Genomic DNA, 19,102 nt, shown 5'->3' with positions numbered 1-19,102 from the left:
TAACTAATATTCAGGGGGGTTTTTAAGTTGAAAGAAAAACATAACAACAATCAAATGATACGTCTTTAAAAATTAAGAAAAGTGATCAAAATAATAATATAATAAATGACCTTAACAAAAAACGTGCATGCAGGGCTGATGCTCCCTCGCACTGTGGTCGAGCGGATCCTAAAACCCAGCCCAGGCATCCACACAGTCCTTTTTCTGCGTGTCCGTTTCCTTGGAAATCGGAGTTCGGAACCTGGAAAAGACATCTCATCCGAGTTGACTGGGTTCCAGTAGCACAAGTCGAAAAAAGTTGGATGCCCAAAGGAAAGTTGCTTATTTACAGCTTTAGCAGTCACCTCAGGAAGGTTGTTAGCAACACTGGTTAATAACAACCCTTTATTCAGTTATTTGTTAAACATGGTAGCAGAAGAGCTTCAAATGTTATAGTATCAAAGCTTTCTCTTAATGTTCATATGCGGAGACTCCATTTCGAATGATGATCTTGGGTATGGCCAGGTATCTCAGAGTTTCCAAGTATAGGAAGTATGACGTTGGGGTGTTCCAGTTCAAATGTCCAACTGGGAACTCAGACACTCCCACTTCCCAGTACAACTGGAACGCAGCATTATTTACAGCGTCCCGAATGCTACCTTAGCCGCTAGCGGTAAGCGTATATACACTCACTTGTCCACATAATCTTGGGAGCAATGTTAAGGTGAGAAACTACTACAGGGATCTACGGAAAACTCCCTTAATCACCAGGAAAACAAATCTAGTATTTCTTAGTATGTTTTGAGCTGTCTGTCCGTCTCTACGCTCTACCTTTTTGCCGCCTGTTTCTGACGTTCATCAATCATCACAGATCGAACTCTTCTTCTTCTTTGGTTTTTAAAGGTGGTTGGCAGCCAAAACTTCTACTGGATTGATAATAAAACCACATTCTCCAAAATCCTATAATAACTATTGTAAAGTAATAATTAAGGGGGAACGGCCTTACACACACTGTATTCCTAAATAATTCCAATCTGATATAAATTTGGTACTTCTCGACTCTTTCCTTTCCTAGCTACTTCTTCTTTGTGACTTATTATTCTCTTGGACCTCCTCTTGATGATTTCGATCTCCTTTTCTCTCTTTGGACAGTCTGCTCTCCCTGCCTCATCACTTAAAGGAGAAATGGTTCTGATCGAGTCCTTCCTGTATGTCTGAACTACAGTCACACTATCCCTAAAGGAGATTCCTGCCACCCTCTGAAGGAAACCCTTTCTGGCTGCTGGTTTCTTTGACTTTCCACTTTTGTAATCCGTGAGTCATTTTTGTTCTCTGTTAATATTTTACTCTACCAGGAACATTTAACAGATCTTACAGACTAGATTATGTAAAAGCCATTCTGTTAGAACAGGTTGGTGCTGACTAACCTCACCACTGTGTGATGTTGTAAATACTGAACTATTTGCTCAGTTGGTGCCTTCCTACAGAGAAACTGTGCAACCGGGATAAGTAAATCTGTCACTGGACCTCAACATCGGGGGACTAATAAGCCAACACCAAGACCAAGGCCTAAACCCAAACCTGAACCCAGGATAAAGAGGTTTAGTAAATGTGGTTCTGAAGGTGTGGAGGTGGATCAGTGTGTCAGAGGAGACTCTGTAGAAGGACAGAGAGCCAGCAGGACAATCCATATACACTGCTACTCTACCAGAGGAGTAGGAGGAGGAGATCAGAGTTGTTCTGTTATTGTGAACGACAGAGTAATGATCACCAGAGCAGCTCAGACTCCAGGACTGATCATTTCCTCCAAACCTACAGTCATCACTGCCTCCTCTCCTGCTGATGCCTCTGTAAGTCACTGCTATATAAACCCGTCCTCTCCACTGGACATCCCAGTAACAGCGACCAGTCAGAGCTTCTCTACACATCAGCTGATACCAATGGATGAATCTCTCTGGATGCTCAGGATATGGCTGCTCCTCCCCCACATATGTCACCATCCTATTGTTGTCAACAGTCCCAGGTGTGTGTGTGCTGAGTTTGTGTCCAGAGTCAGTTCACACTAAATATAACTAAATATACACCAAATATAACTAAATATAAACTAGAATAAATACAATAGGCCTGCTTACTACTCCAACAGTATATTACAAATTACAGCCTAATAATAACAGCTTTATGTGACCTTCTCTATATCGCTCGTTCACACATTAAATCAACAATACAAATACAACTACGGATTCTACAAGCATTTCGTTCACATGCGATTTAAACGGTAAATGCTGATAGATTTTACACATATGAAACATAGACTACATTTATTACTGAGTTTAGGCCTATGTCCGAGCGAACAGAGAGATACGCAAAATGCACCGCATTTAGTACGACACAAACTTCTGCTGTGTATTTTCAAAAATAAAATACAGTAAAACTATGGTTGCAGGCCCAAGTTTAACAAGAATTTAACAATAAAAACAAGGTAATTATTTACACTGTTACATTTACAAATAGCATTGTTTACTCACTCACACACTGCGTGTCTCTGTTGCTACCTAATGGGAGGAATGGTGCTGCTTGTGTTGAGACATCAGTGAAACAATGTCTGGATCCAAACTGGAGAGTTTTAGTCTCATATCACAGTCCACATTGATCCTGTTACGCTGCTTTGTTTTCAGACCAACAAGTGTAGAAAAACCAACTTCACAGTTGTAGGTGGTTGGAAACGGCATCAACAGTTTCAGAGCAGCGTCAGCCAGCTCTGGGTGCTCAGGCTGGACGTGGACCCAAAAGTCCGTCAAGCTTTTCTCTCTGAAAGTCGTCCTCAGTGTCCCATCAGATGCGATGTCCACAAGGCTGTCAACCTGTCTTGATGGGAGCTTGGAACTGACGTGTTCGATGTGCGTTTTGTCCCCAAATGGATTCCTGATCCACTCATAGCGGATGCATCTAGTTCTGGGAAATATCTTCCCAGCTGAAAGTGAAGGCCTTGCAGATGTTCCTTGAAGGCTGCAACTGTGCCGCCGTCCAGCTCTTCATCTGCAGCGAGGAGAAAATCCACAAGCGTCGGAAAACAGTCAAACTCCTGGCGATCCAGGCGGACACACCACAATTCCATCTTGATTGATTCCATCATTGAGTGCGCTAAAGACATCGGCCAGGTATGCCAATTTTGAGAGCCACTGGAAATCATGCAGTCTATCATACAGTTCATCAGTATGATGCAAGAATAACATCACCTCATCGCGCAGTTCAAATAGACGGGTGAGAACTTTCCCACGCGACAGCCAGCGAACTTCAGTATGGAAAAGCAGTTTTGTGTGTTCACTTCCCATTTCATCACACAGAGCTTTAAAAAGACGTGTGTTCAGTGCTTTGGTTTTTATTGTATTAACAATTTTCACAGACTCGTCCAGTACTGATTTGAGGTATGGTGGCATTTTTTTCACAGCCAGCTGTTCTCTGTGAATGCAACAGTGTGTTGCTGTTGCGCAAGGTGCAACTGCGCGTACGCGCGCTGCCAGTCCCTTGTGTTTCCCAGTCATTGCAGTTGCACCATCTGTGCAAATACCAACACATCGTGTCCAGTCGATATTATTCTGCAGGATGAAATCGTTGACTGAGTCGAAAATGGCTTCCCCTGTGGTGTTGGTCGGCAGGGAACGACAAACAGAAATTCCTCCTGCACACCGCCATCATAAATAGCTACTTACAAAACACAGCAGATTTGCCTCATTCACGATATCAGTTGACTCGTCCAGTTGCAGTGTGAAAAACTGGCTTTGGCGTAAATGTGTGATCAGCTGATCTTTCACATGTTCGGCCATGGCTGTTATTCGCTGCTGGACAGTATCATTGGAGAGGGGGACCCTGTTAATTTCGTCGCTTGCTTTCTCCCCAAACAATACATTAGCCATAACCTTGGCAGCTGGTTTGACTAAATTCTCACCTATCGAATGAGGTTTCCCTGTTTTTGCGATGAGAAGGGATACCCTGTATGATGCCTCTGTAGCCTTCTCATTTTCCCCCGTCGCAAAAAAATGTGAGGGCGCCTTCGTCATGTGTTTTTTAAGTTCATCACGTTTTCTCTCAAGCAATGCTAAAGGTTTCCCGATGTAATTCTTGTGTTATCTCCTCGTTAGTATAGTGGTCAGTATCCCCGCCTGTCACGCGGGAGACCGGGGTTCAATTCCCCGACGGGGAGTGTATGTTTTCCTTTCCGAGAACCAGCACCTTATCGTGGAAGAGAGGTTTGTGTGCCCCGATGAACCTGGGGGCTGTGTTGTCTGGAACCTTGTGTTCCTGGTAGGGTCTCAGGTAAGGGGCCAGACTAAGATTGGTTCAAAAAGACTTCATGAATGAACATCATTGGAAGCGAGGATACCCGGCCCGGAGGAAGCCCGGGGTCCCCTTCTGGAGCCAGGCCCAGAAGGAGGACTCGTCAGCGAGCGTCTGGTGGCCGGGCTTGCCACGGAGCCTGGCCGGGCACAGCCCAAAAAAGCAACGTGGGCAACACCTCCGCTTCTCCGTCCCGCGGGCCCACCACCTACGGGAAACAACGATGGGGTCGGGTGCGCTGCCAGAAGGGTGGCAGTGAAAGCAGAGGTTCTCGACGGACCAGACTCAGGCGACAGAAGTTGGCTTTGGGGACGTGGAATGTCACCTCTCTGGGGGGGAAGGAGCCGGAGCTTGTGCGGGAGGTGGAGCGTTACCAGTTGGATCTGGTGGGGCTCACTTCTACGCACAGCGTCGGCTCTGGAACCTTACTTCTGGATAAGGGTTGGACTCTATTCTTCTCCGGAGTTGCCCAAGGTGTGAGGCGCCGAGCGGGTGTGGGGATACTCACAAGCCCCCGGTTGAGTGCTGCTTTGTTGGAGTTTACCCCAGTGGACGAGAGGGTCGCCTCCCTACGCCTGCGGGTCATGGGGGGGAAAACTCTGACTGTGGTGTGTGCTTATGCACCAAACAGCAGTTCAGAGTATTTGGCCTTCTTGGAGACCCTGAAAGAAGTCCTGTATGGGGTTCCTGAAGGGGACTCCTTAGTCTTGCTGGGAGACTTCAACGCACACGTGGGCAATGATGGAGACACTTGGAGGGGCGTGATTGGGAGGAACGGCCCCCCTGATCTGAACCGGAGTGGTGGTTTGTTACTGGACTTCTGTGCTAGTCATGGATTGGCCATAACAAACACCATGTTTGAACATAAGGATGCTCATAAGTGTACGTGGTACCAGAGCACCCTAGGCAGAAGGTCCATGATCGATTTTGTAATCGTATCATCGGATCTGAGGCCGCATGTTTTGGACACTCGGGTGAAGAGAGGGGCGGAGTTGTCAACTGATCACCATCTGGTGGTGAGTTGGGTCGAGTGGCGGGGGAAGCCTCTGGACAGACCTGGTAAGCCCAAACGTGTAGTGCGGGTGAACTGGGAACGTCTGGAAGAGTCCCATGTCCAGGAAGCCTTCAACTCACACCTCCGGCGGAGCTTTTCAGGCATCCCTGTGGAGGCTGGGGACATTGAACCAGAGTGGGCGGTGTTCAAAGCCTCCATTGCCGAAGCTGCGGCGGGGAGCTGTGGTCTCAAGGTCTTAGGTGCCTCAAGGGGCGGTAACCCTCGAACCTCGTGGTGGACACCGGTGGTTAGGGAAGCCGTCCGACTGAAGAAGGAGGCCTTCCGGGATATGTTATCCCTGGGTACTCCTGACGCAGTTGCAAGGTATCGACAGGCCCGAAGGGCAGCAGCCTCAGCCGTGGCCGACGCAAAGCAGCGGGTGTGGGAGAAGTTTGGAGAAGCCATGGAGAAGGACTTTCGGTCGGCACCAAAGTTGTTCTGGAAAACCGTCCGGCACCTCAGGAGGGGGAAGCAGGGTACCATCCAAGCTGTGTACAGTAAGGATGGGGCGTTGTTGACCTCAACTGATAGTGTGTTAGGGCGGTGGAAGGAACACTTTGAGGAACTCCTGAATCCGACAACTCCGCACTCTATGTTAGAGGCGGAGCTGGAGTATGAAGGGGGATCAATTCCAATCTCACGGGGGGAAGTCACTGAGGTAGTTAAACAGCTCCACAGTGGCAAAGCCCCGGGGGTGGATGAGATCCGCCCAGAAATGCTGAAGGCTCTGGGTGTTGAGGGACTGTCATGGTTGACACGTCTCGTCAACATTGCGTGGAAGTCGGAAACAGTACCGAAGGAGTGGCAGACCGGGGTGGTGGTTCCTCTCTTTAAAAAGGGGGATCGGAGGGTGTGTGCCAATTACAGAGGCATCACATTACTCAGCCTCCCCGGGAAAGTTTACTCTAAGGTGCTGGAAAGGAGGGTCCGGCCGATTGTCGAACCTCAGATTGAAGAGGAACAATGCGGTTTTCGTCCTGGTCGTGGAACGACGGACCAGCTTTTCACTCTCGCAAGGATCCTGGAGGGGGCCAGGGAGTACGCTCATCCAGTCTACATGTGCTTTGTGGATTTGGAGAAGGCGTATGACCGGGTTCCCAGGGAGATACTGTGGGAGGTGCTGCGGGAGTATGGGGTGAGGGGGTCTTTGCTCAGGGCCATCCAATCTCTGTACTCCCAAAGCGAGAGCTGTGTCCGGGTCCTCGGCAGCACGTCGGACCGTTTTCCGGTGAGGGTTGGCCTCCGCCAGGGCTGCGCTTTGTCACCAATCCTGTTTGTGATACTCATGGACAGGATTTCGAGGCGTAGTCGTGGGGGAGGGGGTTTGCAGTTCGGTGGGCTAAGGATTGCACCACTGCTTTTTGCAGATGATGTGGTCCTAATGGCTTCATCGGTCTGTGACCTTCAGCACTCACTGGATCGGTTCGCAGCCGAGTGTGAAGCGGCTGGGATGAGGATCAGCACCTCCAAATCTGAGGCCATGGTTCTCAGCAGGAAACCGATGGATTGTCCACTCCAGGTAGGGAATGAAGCCTTACCCCAAGTGAAGGAGTTCAAGTATCTCGGGGTCTTGTTCTCGAGTGAGGGAACAATGGAGCGTGAGGTGGGCCGGAGAATCGGAGCAGCGGGAGCAGTACTGCAGTCGCTTTGCCGCACCGTTGTGACGAAAAGAGAGCTGAGCCAGAAGGCAAAGCTCTCTGTCTACCGGGCCATCTTCGTTCCTACCCTCACCTATGGTCATGAAGGATGGGTCATGACCGAAAGAACGAGATCGCGGATACAAGCGGCCGAAATGGGATTTCTCCGCAGGGTGGCTTGCATCTCCCTTAGGGATAAGGTGAGAAGTTCAGTCATCCGGGAGGGACTCGGAGTAGAACCGCTGCTCCTTCGCGTTGAAAGGAGCCAGTTGAGGTGGTTCGGGCACCTAGTGAGGATGCCACCTGGGCGCCTCCCTAGGGAGGTGTTCCAGGCACGTCCAGCTGGGAAGAGACCGAGGGGTAGACCTAGGACCAGGTGGAGGGATTATATCTCTTCACTGGCCTGGGAGCGCCTTGGAATCCCCCAGTCAGAGCTGGTTGATGTGGCCAGGGAAAGGAAAGTTTGGGGCTCTCTGCTGGAGCTGTTACCTCCGCGACCCTGACGGAAAAGCGGGAGAAGATGGATGGATGGATGGATGGATCCTTGTGTTTGCTCTCAAAATGACGCTTGAGCTTGGCGGGTTTCATAGCCTCGTAAGCCAACGACTGGTAGCACAAAACACAGTGTGGATTGGGATCCTCTTCATCTCCAGTCCAGAAAAATCCGAATTTTATGTAGTCGCTGTGATATTTTCTCTTCACTTTAGCGCTGGACTTTCTGCAATCAAGCCGAGTTTCACAGCTTTCAGCCGGGTGGTGGTTAGACGGCGAACCGCTCTCCTGGGACTCAGTAACGCACACAAAATCACTCGTTTCGCTGCGGCTGAACCACTTGTAGTTGCTGGATCTCCTGCATCAGGACGATGCACCTTGAATGTCACGTCAGATTTGTGATTTAATTTTCTTTTAACTGACCCTGTCTTTAGCCATCGATCCATCTTGTCAGTTGACAGCTCAAATTGACCGCGCAAATCATTTATGACGTAAGATCGTAACCTACGTAGCTACGAACCTACGTAGCTACGCTACATCTACGCTACACTCTATACTAGTCATTTTAAGACAGTTTGAGAAACACTTTAAACTTATAATATATTAATTTCAAATGTGACATTTTACCAAAATACTCACGGACCACTAGGGGTCGCTAGTAAAACTCACACGAGTTTAACCCTTAAAGCACTATTCTTCCTTTATTTATGATGTGATGACTAGATGATATTTCTTATAGTTCGTGTTTTAGTTTGAATAACATTTATAACATGTAAAAAAGTGTTTGTTTTTTTTCTATAGCAAAAGAACGTTTTACATTTCTCAACAACAAAAAGCCCCGCGGTCGCCTTTCAGTTTAATGATTAAACGACTGAAACGAAGGTTATATCTCGATGTTGCAGAAACAAAACAACGATATATAAAACCTTTTGTTAATTTGTAGATCACTGCAAGCGCGCGACAGTTGCGGAAACTGTACCAACATGCAAATATTTGTATATGCAATCATTTTTATAAGTAGGCTACACGGACCGACCTTTCTGACTTGTCAAAATTATTAAACTAGACCTGTCCTTTGGACTTCAGCAAAATTCCAAACTCAGAGTGCTGGCCCATATCACAGCAACAATAAATGTTACAATAACAAAATAAAACAAAAATCAAAACAGTTCATCTGATTTAGTTTCCTCTCCTTGTAGTAGGAGCGTTTTGTGTACACGTGATGTGTGATTCGCGCCGAATGGCGAGTGCGGACAAGAAGGTGATCTTCTGCTTCGTTCACAAAGCAAAAAAAAAACAAATAATGTGTAGCACCGGAGTGACCCTGCGTGGGAGCATCATTCTGTGCCCGCTACACATGTATCCATTATGTTTTATCTATTTATTTTGACAAAGGCTAAATGATTATTGTAGAAACATGTTCGAGTCTGTTTTCTGACCATGGTGAAGGTCATTCATATATGGTAAAGGCTCATTAAACACAGTCAATAACAGAACGTGAAGCCTTGCTCTCGGTTTATGAAACATTTATTTGTACTTTGAATGTGTGCATGTGCAAACCATACTGAAAACACTGATATTAACACGCTTACATAAATATATTTACAATAATAATTATATACAGGTCTTTCTTGTATCTCAGTGTGTTTTGTTTCAAATACAGGTTTCCCATCACCTCACCGGAGTGTGTTCATTTTGTGTGTGTGTGTGTGTATGTGTGTGTGTGTGTGTGTGTGTTAGAGCGTCGATACGAACCATTATTCAGCTTTACGTTCAGGCTCTCTTCTTATCTCTTGGCTGGTTTTGAACAAAACAGTAAAGTTCTAAAATAAAATGTAAAAAACCATTAAAAATTAAAGATCCCAGGGAAAATAAACAAATAAAAAACACGTAAATTAACAAAAAACATTTTAGGATTTTTTTTGAGAAAAGATATGAGAATGTAAAAACAAAATATTTAAATATTTTCCCAGATTAAAGAGAACCAATCTGAAAGAAAACATGGATATGTCATCTTTGCGATTAGAGTAATTAATGAAAACAATTATTTGGATACTGTCTGAAAATAATGAGATACATTTCTGAGAATAAAATAGCATATTCTGAGGTTATAGACACAAGTATCCCAGAAGAAAAGTCCCCAATTATACAAACAGAAAACTTGAAAATAAGTTTGATACAAAAGCAGGACGGTCATAGGACATTACCAGCCCAATACTGATGTTTACAAGAGTCATGAAATAAATGTTCTATAAGAAACACTTTGTTATTTACAGTTAGCTCTTCATCACGACCATCTTCAAACTACATTTACAACATACACACTATTCACAAAAAAAGGTAACAAATGCATTTCCAAGACACTTTATGAAAAAGCTAAATAAATAGAAGACAGGCAGGTAAGATGTGAAAATAGGACACGGGTCTATGAAAACTGCATCCACTGTACTGCCGGCTCCAGGTTGGGAACGTGGAAGAAACACACATTGCCTCCGTGTCGGGTGTGTCAGTGTCCGTTCCCGCCCTCGGACAGGATGCGGCTGGGCTCGGTGAACCTGGCCGTGGCGATGTAGAAGAGGGCGGGGCCGGGCACCAGGGCCAACAGCGGCAGGTCCTGCTCCAGCTTGTCCAATCGGGAGATGGAGATGATGCCGTATGCGTGGAGCAGCCAATGGCTGAACAGCACCACCAGACGCTTCTTCTTGGCAATCAGGTTCTTAAAGGACTGCACACACAGACAGATACATTAAGTTAGCATTTATCCAGAAGAGCATATTTTACTGTTCATAATAGCAGGAATGAGTCGTTAAACACAGAAGTGAATTGGTCTTAAACTACTTCCCATTCCCTTGTCTCCAAGACAAAACATTTTTCATGAGTTTTTGGTTAGACGCGCAAAATATTGTGCTGTAATCGTTTACAGCACATTGAGGTAGTGACTTCTAGCAATACAGTGGTGCAGGAATGAGTTGTAAAACAGTGAAATTACTTTGCATTTTATCAATTCCAGCTCATTTTTGTTTTCTGTTTAGAGGCCTTAAATTAGGTCTGTGGCTTTGCGCTACCTGAAGAGATTTTCTGTCTACAACAATAAAATGCATCAGTAAATACATCGATGAACATCTGATCTAAAACAGCTGCTAACAAGCTCCTGACTAAGACGACTTCAAGTCATCACGCTGAACATTCGCTTTAGCTTAGCAGTGGTGACATGAAGTTATGTGACTGTGATGTAGTTTGCTTACAGCCTAATGTTAGCTTTCTACTTGTGGCATAAAGTGGTTATAATATGTGGAGTTTAACCTGCTGAACAAAATGTAAGCACCATAAATGTGTCTTTGCCACCGAGCTTATTTTTACTACTCAATCCAATGGAATAATCCTTTGACTTTATGTTGAGAGAGCAATGCTAGCTTCATAAATACACTGCACCGCTCTAGAAACACTTATCCTGTTATGTGGAAGCTGAACTTAATGTAATTAACTTGGATAATCAGAGATTGTACTATTCTCCCTCAAAATAAGATTTCCCAGGACTCATGTAAACATCATATTCCAAATAAAGCCAGTCCCGGGTTTTCTGTGCCCATTTAAACACTCCCAATCACTTCAACAGACTGTGAAGGTATGTGCTACATATCAGACACCCCCACAGAGCAGTGAGTGTCGTTACCTGAATCTCAGAGGCGGACATGTACACAGCCAGTGTGACCAGGGACAGGACCAGTATGATGTAGGGGAAGGCGTAGTCTGAAACACACAAACTGTCACACACAGCTCCACACACACTACTGAGCTTTGGCAGTGTGTTTGGATGTTCCTTCAGTACTCACATAGCAGTCCTCCACCCACAGCCTGCAGCACGGTGAGGATGGGGAAGAAGTAGAGAGCCGCGTAGATGCTCTTGAATCGATCCGATTTGCCCAGTCCACACGCTATCTTCTTCACCAGCAGAGGGCGCAGCAGCATCATCAGCACCAAGCAGAAGGCGTAGTAGATCAGCACGATGGTGTAGCTGAGGGCGGGAAAAACACAGGACACAATAAACTAACGGGTCCATGATGGGAGGAGAAATATCAGAAAACACAAAGTAGATAAAGATAGAAGAGACAGGGTTTCTATATGAAAACTGCAAGGACTAAAGTCTATTTGAAGATAATTATAGATACGTTAAATAAATAAATAGGTCTTATGGCCAGAGGTTTACATCAACCAAACATTCAGCCTGGTCTATAAGGAGGCATACTAGGGCTGCACGATTAATCTAATTTCAATCAGAATCGTGATGGCAGCCTGTGTGATAACATCACCGCAACAGGCTGCCATTTAAAATAAAACTATGTGCGTGGTGGGATTGACTACGTGATCGCTGCATGGTTCCCTGTCAGTGTTCAGTCTGATCATTATCATTATGTACTTATAGTAGATGAACTACTTACTCAAAAGTTTACATTTACTTACTTACATTTACACGGGAGAAATAAACGGAGCCTCTCTTTTTCTCTCTCCCTCTCCTGACAGCCTGTATGTAACCGTCTCATGCAGCTCGCTGATCCAGTAATGAGTGACCCGACAGTGAAGAATAAACATATTCATAACTAGTTTAGCTAGTTCCAGATGTAGATAAGATAGCTAAGTGTGTGAGGTGTTTAACTTGAGGCAAGTGTTTTGCACCGCTGACCGGTCCGTCACCCCTGCGGCTGTGATCATGTAGCTGCGTGCTCTCCGTCAGCAGCAGCTGATCTAGATCTCTCTCGCATCCGATTATACTTCCCTCTCGTTAAGGTCCATATCTATCAGATCCGGCTAGCATTAGCTCATGATATGGCTGCCTACTTATCAAAGGGCACCTAAACAATAAGCGTTGTGTGTGGGTGCGGCGGCATAGTATAGCGCAGCACTACAATTTTGCACGAGGTCAAAAATGTCTTATTTTATGAAAATGTGTATGTTTCCTATATTTACTGTTTAGTAGTGCAGAAAGTATGCAGAAAAAACCTTTATTTTAAAGAAGATATATTTTGGTATTTATTTTATCTACGTCATTTTCAATCAGCAGCGTACTACTAACATGTCTTTTATTACTGTATTTGTTTATGATTCTTTGAGAAATACAGATTTCAATATGATCATCTGTCTGTGCTCTTTCCCGGACCAAGCAAGTACATATTATACTTTGTTGATTAAATCGCATATCGCAGAGTTGTCCACAATAATAACAATATGACTTTTTCACCAAATCGTGCAGCCCCAGTGCATACACAAACACAGTTGGAGGAATTAGGTTGTAAAAAAGGAGCAATAAAAGAACTATTATCAAACTCTAAAAAAACTTTCACAATAATTCTTTTTTTTTTACAATAAATATAAATAAACAGAAAAGTAAATACAACAGGAATAATGAAGATGTGTGCTGTACATCCAAATCTAAAGTGAGAGAGCTGTGCAGTTTATAAGGATTTGGAAAATATACAGAGGAATGTGCTAGCTTCATGATGGGGAGTATGGGGAGTGGATCACGTGATGTTTTCAAAAGAATACTTTATGTATTTTATGAGGTTGTGTTTTGAAGCATCAATCGAATTTGATCAGACTAGCCGTTAAGTGTGTAAGGTTTGATGATACAGTAAGTCTGACGAGGGGTTTCATGCTGTCAAGGGCAAATGTCACGCAATAAAAACGGCATAGAACAACTCTGAATGGTGATGATTACAGTTAGTAATTAAAATGGAAATGACATATGTGGATCTGAAGGATCACTTTTTTATCTTGTCAAAAGTCTAACACTCACCCTCCTGATCCCCAAAACAAGGCTTCCAGTGTTGTTATGTGGTGGGTATTGTACATGTTTTACTTGAATAAATGTAATTATTTCTGGTTGTTTTATTATCCTCTTTAAAAAATATTAACATATTATTTTTAAAAGTAAAATAATGTGGATGAATACATCGATGTAGTTTGTTTCCAAACACAGTTTCAAAGCCTTGTGTGCTCTTCCAGGAAGCACCTGTGGGTGTATAGTCTGTCTGTGATTGTAGGATAGAGCCGTTGACTACTCACAGCGGGTACACGGCCTCCTGTGTGCAGTGCAGAGTGTTGACGTAGTCGGGGCTGGGGTTGTACAGCATGGTGTACCAGTCGGACAGCATCTGGACCCTGCAGGAGTGGATGCTGAGCTTCCCCACCGGCTCTGTCACCAGCAGAGTGACCATGGCCGACACGCTGCACTCCAACATGGCTGTGATGTGCTGCAGCAGCGCGCTGGAACTGGACAACACACACTGCCGTTATCATGGTGGTGTTGTCTGTGTGTACTGCTGATCTGGCCTCACTATAAACTCCTCTGATGTGCTCAAACAATGACAGGCAATAGAGTGCCGAAGGAACGAGTCCTAAAACCCAGAAGTGAGTTAGCATTTTACCACTTCCGGGTCCCTCGTCTCAGAGTCAGTGGGATTTCTCCGTAGGATTTTGGAAAATAGCTCGAAATAAGGTGGAGAGACGGATCACGTTTTGTTCTACGACATTAAATACATCAGCAGTGACGCCGATGTCTCACCGATGTATCGGTGGATCCCTACTTTAAAGCAGGTGAGTATTTTGGTGGTTGGTGTAAAACTTTGGAATTCTCGACAAAATGATGTAAAGAATTGTGTAGAAATGTGTCAGTTAAAAAATGTGTATGAATTAAGAGAAATGAGAATATATGAAGTGGAAAGTGAATAACTTATCCAGTCCTGCATTGGTAAAGATATGTGATGTTCCTTTGATCATTTGATGTTGTTTTTTGTTTTTGTTTCTTTCTCTTAACTATCAATTGGGAACTAAATATGTTTGGTAAGTTTTGATGTCTCTCTTATTATCCTACGACTGTAAAGATTGGCTGTGAATAAGAACACATGAAGGACAGACCATCTATTTCTATTTTCCTTATTTTGAGAAAAGGGCAGGTGATATAAGATTCTTTTCTTCTCCCTGCTCCTTTTCAGGTATGGTGTGTTACAGAGACATGTTTTGTAAATAATTGTTATACGTTGAGTTTGTACGTATTGTGAACGGAACAAAGGAAATGAAATGTTTGTGGAACTAATAATACAGACGCTCCTCTTCCTTCTGAAGGACCTGTTATTCTCCACAGTTTGGCTTTGAATCACTCTACAGCACAAAATGCTGCAAGTCCTACTGGCTTAGTTTAGAAGCCGGTGGTGTTATGTAGTGTCTTGTGAGACCTTCAGTCAGGTACAGGTACAATGAGCCTGTATGCTCCGTGGCCTCTCTGTGAACTGGGCTTAACATGCACACCTTCACACTTAACATTGTACATTTACATTATACTGATTTAATATTCCATTTCATTGCCTTATTTGTACATTTGTATATTTCTCATTTTTATTATTATTTGTTATTTGTTTTGCTTCTTTTTGTATTTGGCTGCTGCAACACAAACATTTCCCAGTTTGGGATAAATAAAGTATTTCTGATTCTGATTCTGACTGATGAGATCAAATTTTCCCTGAGTCATGATCAACTAACTGCTTCTTCACTTCAGTGTTACTCCATGGCTTTCACGGAGCCTAGAACAGAAGGGTACGTCAATGCATCAACCCTCTGAGAATAAACCTTGTATAACGGGTCGCTGCAGAGCTCACTTGGTAAAGCTGGCAGCCCAAGGTTGGAATCAGGCCTCGGTCCCACTTTGCTTTCAATCCCCTCCATCTCCCCCTATCAAATCTATCTCTCTAATTACGGTGAAACTGGCCCAAATATAATAATTACCGATTAATCGCATGAATTTCTGACAAACTTGTCATTGTTATGCACAAAATTAACAAACAAAAGTACTGCTATACGAACAAAAGTGCAATAACATTTGGTTTGCAAACACTTTCATCAAATAAGGTGCTTTTTAACAGCAGATTCCCTACACAGTAGCAGTTTAAATATTTAATATTTTATTTGACTTTTCGTTCATGCGAGCACTGCAGCATTCTTAGGCCCGCCCCAAATGCTCTCATTGGTTGAGACACGTGATGACGCCCATCTTAGGCCAATAATGATCAACATCCCACCCCTCATGTGACCCCAGCAACGGACTTTCAAAATAATAATATTAATTAAAAAACTGTTAATGATATCACGTTAACTTGCCCAGCCCTAATAATAATAATGATCTCCTATAAAATAAATAATCTCCTATAATCCCATTCTATTTTACTATAGCTTTGCATCATCCTCCCAACCACCCAGTAAATTAAATGTCACAATGATGACCAGCTTGCTGTAAAATTATCCCTGATTCTCCTTAGATCATTAAAGCAGAGAGAGTAAGAGTGCGTGCGTGCATGCTGACGTGTCCTCACCTCTTCTTCCCAGAGTACCACTCGATGAAGAACCAGTGCAGCACTAGAGGTAACATGGCCATGAAGCCCAGATAGAGCCAGTCATAGAGCTCGGGGGCCTCGGTGCAGCGTTCACACACATTCTGGAGGTTAGCCCGCTCTCCACGGGGACACACCTGCAGGACGCAGAGAAAGGTATGCTCAGAAACAATAGGAGCCCTGCAGGCCCACAGCCACATTTACATGTTGTATCATTCCATGGTTATTCATCTTTAATCCAAACCAGATCCTAGTCTTTTTCATCACAGTGCATTTCTCTGGGTTGTGTGCCTGTAGGTCAGGGTGTCCACTCTTTGTTCACTGAGGGCACCTTAAGATGAGGTAAATAGAGTGCAGAGTCCTAAAACCCAAAAGTAAGTTAGCATTTTACAACTTCTGGTTTCCTCATCTCAGAGTCAGTGGGATTTCACTGTAGGATTTTGGAAAATAGCTGGAAATAAGGTCTGTGGTTGACACAAATGACCTAACTGGTGATTTTTGAAGAATGTACGTGTAGCATTTTGCTGCTGCAGATTAGATTTAAGCTTAGAAAATGATAAAAGTAGGGTAGACAAGTGGAGATTATCCAGCTGAACAAAACGTGCATTTATCAAACAGGTTCGTTTTCCACAGATCTTATTTTTTACAATATTCCAAAAGCCTCTGGAGAAACTGCATTGCTTTTTTGTCGAAGGAACCCATGAGTAGCTTACTTCCAGGTCAGCCTACAAAAATAGGTCATCCCTGTGGCGCGCTATTGCCTGATAAGGTAAGTTATAAGTTATCAAAATCAATCAAATGTAGGTAAATTATACTTGAAAAATCAGTCTACATCACAGCTCTCTGTAGGGTTTCATTTATTGTGTTGGCAGCTGATTCCTTAACACAGACGCCTCAGATTGCTGCTAATAAGGGGAAATATTAAGGGTAAATTTCAAGCTTGTATAATAAGGTATTGGGCTTTTTTTTTTATTAACTAAGATTGACAGAATTTATTTAAAAAGTGGGCTTGTTAACACATGAATACTGTGTAATATATTATGACATATACAGCCCCGGAAGAAATTAAGAGACCAGTTTTATCAGTTTCTCTTGTTTTCTTTTTTATAGATACGTCTTTTGAGTCAAATGTTTGTTGTATTCTATAAACTACTGACAATTCTTCTCTCTTTATTCATCAGACACTGGAATGGTTGCCATACATGTAGAGATAAAGATTTAAAAATCTTCAAACAATTGGGAGTGGTCTCTTCATTTTTTCCGCGGCTGTATGTTCAAGAAGTACAATTTAAGACAAGTTTAATGTGTGGGCTATATTCCATAATAGATTTAGAATTAGCTGGGCACCGATTCAAAATGAACCACGGGCTGCAGTTGGCCCACGGGACATAGTTTGGACACCCCTCCTCTAGATTAATTGTATAAAGTGCAATATAACAACAATATCCACAGTTTATTACATTACATTACAGCTGTGGGACCTTTGTTGCAGCTCATGTAACATACACTTTTTTTAAAGTAATAATAATAATCATTCCAGATTCTTTTCATTTTTTATGGCACTTTCTTTGTACACAAATACACTTAATAATTCAAACATTTCATACAGAAAGGTATTTCATTTTGTCGAGTGGAATGTTCAGTGCATGCATGTGTTTCTTAGTAACAAAAGGATCTCCTGCAGAGTGCTGCTGTTTTTTATATACATGCAGGGTTTATTGGCTTACTGAACTAACAAATAAATTATATACATTAAGCTAGATCTTAGACACATCATCTGAGCCGCTGGAGCCTGACACCAGCCTGAAAGTGTCACCAACAGCACCAGCTCTTTAGCTTAGCATTCATGGATGACTATCAATGCCCCACGTTACCCAGCAGCATGCAGACACTCTGATGTTCAGTACTCACTCCACACTCTCCCTCCACCGACCCATTGATCATCATCCTGCCACAGTACAGGCCTGGGCACGTGGAACTCATGGCCACAGCTGCAAGGAAACACAAACAGCCTTTTTAATACAACAGTTACAATGCCTCTGATATAGGCTGTGTAACATTCAGAGGAGGGAGAAGTACTCAGATCTTGTACTTGAGTAAAAGTAGAAGTACTCAGATCTTGTTCTTGAGTAAAAGTAGAAGTACTCAGATCTTGTACTTGAGTAAAAGTAGAAGTACCAGAGTGTAGGAATACTCTGTCACAGTAAAAGTCCTGCATTCTAAATGCTCCTCCAGTAAATTTACTCCAGGTGAACTAAAGTCTGATTTAAGGGTTGATTATATTTACCATCATTCATCCAAATATGTAAAGTAACTAAAGGGAATAAATAAATGTAGTGGAATAAAAGTACGACTTAGCATAAAATGGAAATAATCAAGTAAGAACAAGTATCTCAAAAGTGTACTTCATTACAGTACTTCTGTAAATATACTTATTTACTTTACACCACTGGTAACGTTACGGTTTCAAAAATAGTTCCAAGATAACTGTGTTAATGTCGGTGTTTAAATTAAAATGTATTTATTTGTCGGTTCATTTAAATGAAGATATCTCTGCATCTGGTGTCAGGGGAGGGGGATGTTTTTAGCTAACCTAGCTCACAGCTAGCTTAGCTAGCATTAGTAAAACCACACTATGACGCTACAGTCAAGCTACCATAACAAGCCAACTATTATCAGATAAACGGAGAAAATAAACCCAACTTTAACTTACACATTGCCTCGCCGATAATGACTCAAGAACAAGTCTTTCGTCTCAGTGCTGTCGTGTTTTCATTTAACTGCTACCCAAACCGGAAGCGGACGAAACAACTTCTTCCTCGTTGGTGTTTTGCATGTTTGTTTTGCATTGCTGCCACCCCCTGGAACTAGTGCATTTCTGCGCCATATGCATTTTGGACCCTTTTTTACTACAGGTGGAAGAACTACTCAGATTATTTATTTAAGTAAAAGTAGCAATACTGCAGTGTAGGAATACTCCCTACAAGTACAATTCCTGCATTTAAAATTGTGGTTAATTAATAGTAAAAAAGTATTAGCATTACAAATACTTAAGTAAAAAAATAATGGCAATATTATCACCATATATTTAAAAAACATTTTATAAAAATGATTGGTTACTTTATATACTACTGGATAGCTTAACCTATATATATATATATATATATATATATATATCATAATGTGTGTTGTTTCGATTTATATTTTGTGCTAATAAGCTAAATCTG

At 43.1% G+C, this 19,102-nt stretch overlaps 1 protein-coding gene and 1 non-coding gene across 2 annotated transcripts; one reads left to right on the top strand and one right to left on the bottom strand.

Moving 5' to 3' along the window:
• The first annotated feature begins 4,108 nt into the window (after positions 1-4,108).
• On the top strand, positions 4,109-4,180 carry trnad-guc (transfer RNA aspartic acid (anticodon GUC)). The gene has a single exon. It is a non-coding gene; the product is annotated as a tRNA-Asp (tRNA).
• Positions 4,181-9,006: 4,826 nt separating this feature from the next.
• Positions 9,007-18,716, bottom strand: jkamp (jnk1/mapk8 associated membrane protein). Its single transcript, XM_063909709.1, has 7 exons — positions 18,589-18,716; positions 17,787-17,866; positions 15,858-16,012; positions 13,558-13,764; positions 11,331-11,512; positions 11,171-11,247; positions 9,007-10,222 (listed from the first exon to the last, which is right to left on the bottom strand). Exons 1-7 carry the CDS (start codon positions 18,590-18,592, stop codon positions 10,004-10,006), a joined length of 924 nt encoding a protein of 307 aa, XP_063765779.1. The 5' UTR covers positions 18,593-18,716; the 3' UTR covers positions 9,007-10,003.
• Positions 18,717-19,102: the final 386 nt, after the last annotated feature.

The sequence above is a fragment of the Eleginops maclovinus genome, chromosome 19, assembly GCF_036324505.1.
Source record: "Eleginops maclovinus isolate JMC-PN-2008 ecotype Puerto Natales chromosome 19, JC_Emac_rtc_rv5, whole genome shotgun sequence".
NCBI classification, from domain to species: Eukaryota; Metazoa; Chordata; class Actinopteri; order Perciformes; family Eleginopidae; genus Eleginops; species Eleginops maclovinus.
This window is presented reverse-complemented; position numbering and strand designations above follow the sequence as displayed.

What these genes read in the sequence shown, in the direction of transcription:
- jkamp (XM_063909709.1), bottom strand. An exon ending in TGTGGGTGGAGGACTGCTAT is followed by an intron (nt 11,248 to 11,330) that starts GTGAGTACTGAA and finishes TGTGTGTTTCAG; the next exon opens with ACTACGCCTTCCCCTACATC. An exon ending in TGTCCGCCTCTGAGATTCAG is followed by an intron (nt 10,223 to 11,170) that starts GTAACGACACTC and finishes CTGTGTGTGCAG; the next exon opens with TCCTTTAAGAACCTGATTGC.